This window comes from Nesoenas mayeri (genome assembly GCF_963082525.1).
Source record: "Nesoenas mayeri genome assembly, chromosome: 20".
Taxonomy (NCBI): domain Eukaryota; kingdom Metazoa; phylum Chordata; class Aves; order Columbiformes; family Columbidae; genus Nesoenas; species Nesoenas mayeri.
The window spans coordinates 10,420,265-10,428,854 of NC_137569.1; the positions used below are offsets into that span (position 1 = coordinate 10,420,265).

The 8,590-nt window shown below is 53.2% G+C and overlaps 1 protein-coding gene across 1 annotated transcript in view; it reads left to right on the top strand.

Annotated features, from left to right (window-relative positions):
- TSPOAP1 (TSPO associated protein 1) overlaps window positions 1–1,021 on the top strand; it is a gene marked incomplete at its 5' end in the record, with an annotated part of 74,491 nt that extends 73,470 nt beyond the window's left edge. The window contains one exon of the mRNA XM_080357367.1: window positions 489–1,021. Within this exon, the coding sequence (XP_080213493.1) occupies window positions 489–701 (213 nt within the window). The 3' untranslated portion in view covers window positions 702–1,021. The remainder of the gene's footprint in view (window positions 1–488) is intronic.
- Window positions 1,022–8,590: the final 7,569 nt, after the last annotated feature.

An 8,590-nucleotide genomic window follows, 5' to 3' on the forward strand; every position in this document is an offset into this window, starting at 1 on the left:
GCTCATCGGAAGGTCTTGCACAGTCCTTGTTCTTATTAGGCTGGTTTCTTTTTTTCTTAATGACCTGCCTTCCGTCGCAGAGTGTGCTGTGCACCCACCGGGCTCTCCCGGCGCAGGCAGCCCGCGCGATCCGTCAGTATCTACTTGTCTGTGCTCTCAGGAGATGCTTCACTTACAGCATCTTCAGCTGTGGAGCAGCATCTTTTATCAGGTCCTCAGTGAGCTTCTCCTACTGTCCTGTTCTTAGCCCAAAGTTCAGGTATTTCAGAGCTCATTCAGGGTCTGGGTAGTGGGTACAAAAAAGTTGAAATCCACTAGAAACTTCCAAACTGAAGCTGGAACTGCGCAGAGGAGCGGAGCCTTGCAGGGCGAGGGGCAGACGGGGGGAAGAGGGCAGGTTCTCTGCCTGAGGTTTGTGTTGGTGTGGTGTCCTTCATCAGCTCTGACTTCTGCTTTTTCTCTTGTTTTCTCTTTTTTCCCCCGCTCAGTTAAATCCAGATGGGACTGTTGATCAGAGCGACTCCTCACCAACTCCTACTCTACCACCTTCCTGCCTTGTCATGGGCGAGCAATGTCCAGAGCAGGCATCGCTGGCTCTTCTCACCTGCGGCGATGTCCCTGCTCAGAGTAAAAAGAAGAGAGGCTTCTTCTTCAAAGGAAAAAAGCTCTTCAAAAAACTTGGGTCGAGTAAGAAAAATTAGCATGGGATTTATTGTTCTGTAAAGACTGCCTGTGCAGTCCACGCGGGGACTGAAAAGTCAGGAGGAGCGCTCTGCAATAAGCTGATTAGAGTGTTTTCATAGGGGGAAAAATGTATATTGAATAGAAGAAACTCGTTAGTTTGTCTGGGAGCTGTGGTTGCTGCTGAGAGCCCAGCCGTGGGTGTCCCCCCGGCGTGGGCAGCGGCTCTGAACACGGTGTCACGGCTCTGGGGTGCGTGAGGCCCCCGCAGCAGCGTGTCCTGCTCTGTGCAACCCTCAACGCGCCGGCTCCCTGTAAATATTTTAATTTAAAAACTATATTCTGGCTGTAAGTTAGCTAAATGGCTTTTCCCAGCAAAGCCCCGGCCCCTTAGGAAGAGCTCCCTCGTACTGCACACCCCGGTAGTTCTCTGGTCCAAAGGAGGTTACGTCAACTCCTTCACTCCCTGCAAAGAAAATTTGCACTCTTCTGTTCCCGTGAATCCCCTTTGCTGTCTCTGGGCTGACAAGTGAGTTATTTGTACTGTAAACCTGTAAATACGCAGCTGTGCCTCGGAGCATCCCCCGCTGCCTCCGTCACGTTCCGCACGAGGATTCCCGTGGAGGAAGAAGCGACTCCCTGAGCGGGTCGGTACTTCTGCCCAGAGCGTGGGCTGCTGGAAGCTGCTCTTGGCTGGTTCACCTTGACCACTCGCTGGCTGGGGACTCCGCCTTATTTATTTTATTTATTTACTTATTTAACTATTTATTTACTTTACGTCTGCCTCTTTCGCGGTTTTATTTGGCTGTTTCAGTGGGCTGCTCCTGAGTCAAAGCATTCAGAAAGCAGAGCTGGGGATGGAGAGTTTGCAGCTATTTTCATATGAAATGATGTGTTCCTTGAGTTACGACACATCCCTTTCTAAGCCACGGAGAGTTTTGTACTACATGGTTTCTATCCTTTTCAGTGTCTCTTTGGTTGCATGTTTCAGTGCGGTACTTGTTTTGAGAAGGACAGTTACGTGAGGTATGTGAATGATGCCAGCACAGTGTCCACGAGTGTTGGTATTGCAGTATGTTTTTATTTAATATCAGATTTTATTATAATAAAGTCTATTTTCACAAAAATACATTTTCCTTAAAAAAGCAAAAGATTCACTGATGCTTCTTCTGTGGAGGGCAGAGGGGAGAATGGTACCGGTCACTCGGGGACCCATGTGGGGCTTTGCCTCTCCTGTGGCCGTGGTGCAAGCTGCCTTCTCTGGGGCTGGGAAGTCTTTGTGTCTCCTGTTTCAGAGACCTAACCCTGGAGAAGGAAGCACTGAGGTGTGGTTACACGCTGTTGAACTCTTGTACCCCGTGCAGACCTCAGCTGGACCTGCTCTCGCCCCGCTGCACTGCCCGGGTGTCACCGAGCCCAGGGGACCGGCACAGCCTCATTTCTTCCTGCAGCTTTGGTGTCACCTGTACATGTGTGTGCTCCTGGGTGTGCAGGGGGGAGCTGCGGCGATTAGAACAACGCACGCAGGGATGCGGGCGGAGATGCACACACAGACAGAGATCTCGTTCAGGAAGGAGCGCAGAGCTGGGCCGAGCAGAGAGCTGAGCCGGGCTGAGGCCTCTGTTAGCCATTGAAAATTCATAGGATTTACAGGTACAGGCCTGGACTAAGATGTTACATAAGACGTTTTTCCAATAATTGTTATTAAAAACGCACCACACTGATGTTATATTTGTTTCAATTATGTTCCCACTCATTCACAGACCAGGCCCAAGGACCTTCACACATCCCATGCACTTGAGGGTGGTCATCCAGCCCAAGATATCATTCTCAAGAGTCTGGGCTATAACTCCTTACAATTATGAGAAACGTACTTCAACACAATCTGTCCAAGGCCCTTTATATTTTGCTATGATCTAATTATGTCAGTATTATGTCTTTGACTGTCCAGATGGTCATGTTAGTATTGATCTGCCTTTATCATCCAGCTGGCTGGAACTGCACATCTTGCTCTCCCACAGGAGCACAGGGTGAAGCGGTAGCTAACGCCTCTGCGGAGGGATCGCAGGGCAGCGGGTGCAGCCACGCTGTCCCCTCACCCTTCCAGCTTGTGTCGATGTGACACAGCAGTGAGAGCAGCATCATGTGCGATGCCTACAACCCAACCACCCTGTTTCATTCCCTGGTGATTTCATTTTTAGGCTAGAGCAAAATTCAAGAGGTCATTGACAGATTTTGTTAGAAGCACAGCGTTTGCTTTTTAAGTAAAAGAACAGGAGCTGAGGGGAGACCTTATGATCTCTGAACTGCCTGAGAGGAGCTTGGAGCCAGGGGGGTCGGGCTCTGCTTCCCAGGAACAAGCGCCAGGAGCAGAGGAAACGGCCTCAAGTTGCCCAGGGGAGGGTGAGGTTGGATGTGGGAACAATTTCTTCCCCAAAGGGCTGTGGGGCATTGGAACAGGCTGCCCAGGGCAGTGCTGGAGTCACCATCCCTGGAGGGTTGGACAGACGGACATGAGGTTCTCAGGACATGGGGCAGTGCCAGGGGTGGGTTATGGTTGGACTCCATGATCTTGGAGGTCTCTTCCAACCAAAATGATTCTAAGTTTCAGATACTTTGGTGTTTTCTGTTTCTTAATTAGCTCCTCCACAGGGATCTGCCTTCGGGCCGTGCTGGGAGCGCACACCTGTGGAGAAGATCCGCGTGTCCCTTGCCTATGTTGGCTTTTCAGGCTATGCTGACAGGGCAGGTGGGCTGGGACAGACCAACCCTCCGCAGTTACTGCGTGTTCTGATGCAGCCACTGCTGCGCTGGGATGACAGACCGCAACGACGATCTGCTTTGTCAGAACAAACGGTGCCGGTAGAGACCAACCCCACCACAACGATCTTGTCGGCGGAATACACAGTCCACTTGCAGGCTTCCTAGACATCTGATACAACTTCAGAGAGTCCAGGCACACCTTGTGCCAGCAGGACCTGCCCAAGCACGGCCGGCAGCTGCTCAGAGGTCGTTACGAGGGATTTCTCCCATTTCTTACCCAAGAGATGAACTGCTTGGATCAGGGCTGTGCTGGACAAGAGACTTTGCTGCCTCTGTGTCTCCGAGCTTGGGATTGTTCTGGGGACTGCTGCCCTACGCAAAGGTCTAAATGTGTATTATCAAGAATGCCATTGTTGTTGGTGTTGGTTTTGATAGCGTCACCACAGCAGACACACAAGTCTTGGGCTGCTCAATGTCCCATCCTGTGTAGACCCTCTGGAGCTGCTCAGTCCTGTGGGGCCTCCACCCTGTGTGGTCTCTGATCGGCAAGAGAGGGTTGAAGATGCTGGAGACAGGCTGAGCTTTCCTCAGGTATTGCAGTTGTTCCGCCTGTTTGCCTAGAAGACATCTGGAATGGAACAAAGCTGCTGTCTGTGACATCCAGCCCCAAGAAAGGAGAAGGAATAAGGTGGTTTCTCCTCTCAGCCAGCTGGAACAGTTCAGCTGGATGATATTCTTCACATTTTTCAGTATGCTTTGGGTAGAAGAGTGAAAAAATAAGGAAACCCCCAAAGCTCTGAGGTCGGAGCACAGGTCTTGGCTCTGTACTTTGCCATCACGACTCATGGAGTGGTTGATGCCTCGGGTCCCATCAGTGGGAATGTGGACACCTGAAACCGTGACCTGCGGCGTTACCTGGGTCTCTGCGGAGGCCGCAGGGGCAGAAATGCCGGGTCGGCTGTGTGGGCGGCACCTCTGACCTCTGCGAGTCCAGCCAAGGCGCAGAAGTCCCTCTGGGCTTTTGTGGGGATTTGCAGGATTCCCCGACCGGGAGCGACTGGAAGCTGCTGCAGCTTAGAGGAATGTTCTGGAGTACTGCAGATCCCCTGTGGGCAGGGCTCGGGGCAAGGGTGGATTGAAAGTGCTGAAGCAGTGAAGCTGCTGCAGCTCTGAATACTGTAAGGAGTTCCCGTGACTTCTGAAGCAGGCTTAAGCAATTAGAGTCATCAGTAACCCCGTAATTAATCTCCCGCTTGCCCTGCTCTGGAGGAAGTTGGTTGCCGTTCTAACTGAATTTAGCAGCTGGAGTTTCCCAAGCGAGTTGTTCAAGATCTTTTGAAATAAACTGTCATTGCATTTGTCCGTTCACCAGGGGCTGAACTAAAGAGCAGAACCCCGAGGAAGAAAAGCGGCAGCTGTGAGATTTCGGGGCCTGCCTGCGGCTGCGGGACGGGTCCCTCGCTCCTGGGGCTCCCTCCGCTGAGCCGGGGACAGCAGGTGCCCGTTGTCTCCACTCCCAGCAGATCTTGCTGTGGTGGACACAGACGCATCATTTCGCAGTCGCGCTCGTTCAGTTGCTTCCCCAGCACCGGGCAGGCTTGACAGCAAAGTCTTCTTGAGAAAGGGTTGAGACCTTCAGGCTGTGGTAGCGAAATGCAAATGACTACAAGAAAGAAAATAACTTGCTGATTCTTACTGATCATCTAGAAAAATGGCAGGCGGATTTTAGCATAACAAAAGAAATGTAAAACTTAATGCTGCCTGTTGAAATAAAATTCAACACCTATAAAGAGAGAGTTATGAACATGTAGACACAGCTTTAGTATTCAGAACTCGGGATCTAGCAGCAAAACAAACTATTTGCATATTATGTAGTGCAATGAACATTTGTTCTTGGAGACCCCCAGTCTTAAAATTACTTTGAACAGAATGGAGTCCTTACAGGAAAGGTTTTAAAAGTGTCCCAGATGTCATATCCTGAATTGCTAGATATTCATCTGCTGTAATCTAACAATTTCTCTATGCAAAACTGTCAGATGCAAACGTAATTTAGATGTGGTTTGCACCCTCTGGTTTGGTGGCCGTGCTGTGTCCCAGGTGTTGGTGGCACATCTGCTGTCAGGAGCTGTTGCTGCATCGGCAGATCCTCATTCCCCCACTGCGAGGAGCAGCTCGGGGTCTCTGCTGCGGGGGTGGTCGGTACGAGGCCGGGCTCTGGCATCCGTGTTCAACAGGACAGTCACCCAGACACGCGGCTTTTCCCACACACGGTTGTCTGGGAGCAGGTTCACGGTCTCTGAGTAAAGTGAACATTCAACAGACGAAGCATCTCTCAAAACATCCCGCATTCTGAAGCAGTTTGGAGAGCAATTAAGCAAGTTCCTAATTGTGAAATGCAGTTATCAGCATGGATATGCACTAACTGTCTCACTAGCCTTTGAAGAACTCCTTGTCCTTTCCCAACGGGTGAGCTGCGTGGCGCGGCAGAGGAGCCGCGCAGGTAACGGCTTCGGAAACCCGCCAGGGAGGTTGCTCGGGGTCTTGTTCGAGCGAGCGTTATGTCCAGGGATGTGGATCCCACCCCTTTTCTGAGCCCAGTCCCAGCGCTGCACATCTTATGGTTGTTTTCCTTGCATCTAATGGGAATCTTTTTGGCAGCACCAGGTGCCTGTTGCTTCCCATCCTTTCACTGTGCACTTTGGGCAAGACTCCAGCTCTGTGTGCTCTGTGACCCTCCCATGAGACCGCTGAAGCCAACAGTGATGCTGCTGAGCCTTCTGCACCAGGCTGACCAAACCAAGCACCCTCTGGTGTCCTGTGCTCAGTGGCGCTCTCCAGTCCATCAAACCTGTCTTGGACAAGGGGTCTGCAAACCAGACCGTGCTCCAGGCGCAGCCTCACCTGTGACATAGTGCAAGAGCTGTAATTGGCTTTGCAGATTCTCATTATAACATTTATATATCCATACAGTGTGTTAAGGGTACGGCTGCACCTTCAAATAGCCGGATTTGGGGATGAGGCCACCTGCAGAGTCACAGCACAACCACTGTGGTGCCTGGAGTGTGCTAATAGACCTTGATTGAACTGACCCTGGGGGAACACCAGGCAGAGGCTTCTGTGCTTTGTGCTGTTAAACCAACCAATTTGTGCTGCACAAGGAAAAACGCAGTGGGCAGGAATTACTGGAGAGGTCTGGAGCATCTTTGTGATGAGGAGACACTGAGAGAGCTGGGGCTGTTGAGCTGGAGAAGAGAAGCTGAGAGGGATCTGATCAATGGATCAATAGCTCAGGGTGGGTGTCAGAGGATGGACCAGACTCTGTTCATGGTGCCCAACGCCAGGGTGAGGGGCAACGGGCACAGACTGAAACACAGGAGGCTGCATGTGAACATGAGCAGAAACTTGTTTGCTGGGAGGTGCCAGAGCCTGGCCCAGGCTGCCCAGAGCGGGTGTGGAGTCTCCTGCTCTGAGACATTCAAACCGCCTGGACCCACCTGTGCGATCTGCTCTGTGACCCTGCGTGAGCAGGGCTGGGCTGGGATCTGCAGAGCTCCTGCAGCCCAACCAGCCTGGGATGGGCAGTTAATTGTGAGCCAAGGACAGGACTTGGGGGCAGCTCCTTTGCTGCTCTGCATGCAGTGTGCTCCAGCACATCATTTCTCAATCAGCTGGCATCCCACCTACTCTGCTTCGTTCAAGAGTTTGTCCACCAGCTGGATCTCACTCAGACAGGTAGAGGGGCTTTGGCCAGGGTCAGAGGTGATGCTTTGCCAGGTGAGCTCCTAGGGTGTAGTGGCAATCTGGGCATTTTGGGCGAGACCTTCCCTGAACTGCCCTGTGCTCACAATCAGCACGTGGAGGCTGGTGGAGCCTGTCCAGCCCATGGCCCAGCTGCCTCCTGCTACTCCTCTCTGTGCAGGGACATGTAAGGCATAAAGAGCAGCATTTGGGGACCTTTCCAGACCCCAACAGGGCCATGGGGCAGGGTAGGGGCTGAGCTGGGGAGTACTGAGCAGAGCAGACACCTCTTTAAGCTCGTGCCTCTATAGGTGGATACGAAGACATCTATTTTTTCACCTTTAAGAGCAGAAAAGGATGAAGAACACCATGGGGGAAGGAACCTTGTCCCTGTTAGACATCCCCCAAAGGCGTTCAAGGCTCTCAAACCATGACAAAGTGCTGGTTTTTTATCTCTCCCCCCAGGAAAACTGGGGAAGCTCTGCTTGAACATCAGGCTAGGTGTGCAGGTGGGTGCAGGGGAGACCCATGTTGGGAGGTGGGTGCTGGGTGGGAGGTGGGTGCTGGGCTGCCCTGGCCTCCCACACCCGTGGGGGAGTTCCCATGGGTCAGCCCCGCCAGGCACTGGCTACAGATAACACCCCACGGCAGATAAAAGCGCGGGCACGGCGGGGCCGTGGGGAGGACGGCAGCAGATTGCAGGTGAGAGCCTGGCCCAGCGCACACTTTCCTTTGCTTTGGGGAGTGCTCGTGTCTGTACCATGGGGGGGACAGGGCCGTGTTCGGAGGGTCTGGCTGGGGTCTGCGCTTCCCCCTGCTTGTGCAGCGGTTTCTCCAGCCCTGCTCGGGGCTCCAGCACCGCACACGGCTGGAGCACAGCGAGGATGTGGCTCCACCACATTGCTGCTGTCAGCAGGGGCTTCTCCCCAGGGTTTAGCTCAGCATTTTAGGCTGGACCCCGGGCTGTCTTTGCCGGCAGCTCCATGGTGGGTGCTCAGCGATGTTCACTGGGTGCAACCCCCAGCTCTGGGCTCGTTCTGATAGAGCTGGTTGCTTTGCAGCAGCCTTAGGAGGTGAGGGGGGCAGCTTTGGGCAGAACCATCCCAAGCGTCTCTGTGTAGAGGATGATCCACGCTGCCCTGCCTGACCCCTCTCCCCGCAGCTGAATCACGGGCAGCAGCTCCACTAACCCCTGCACAAACTCTCCTGCACGCTCGGCGTTGCTGTCGGCAGTGGGCAGCGTGTCCTGTCCCTGCTCTGGGCTGGGTTGTCCCCATGAGTGATGTCCCCGGAACAGGAGGCATCTCCTGTTCCATGTGCCTCCGAAGGGCTCCCCAGGCAGCACAGTCACTCTTGAGGGGCATTGCATGGGGAAGGGGACACCCCGTCACACGAGCCATCAGCAGTG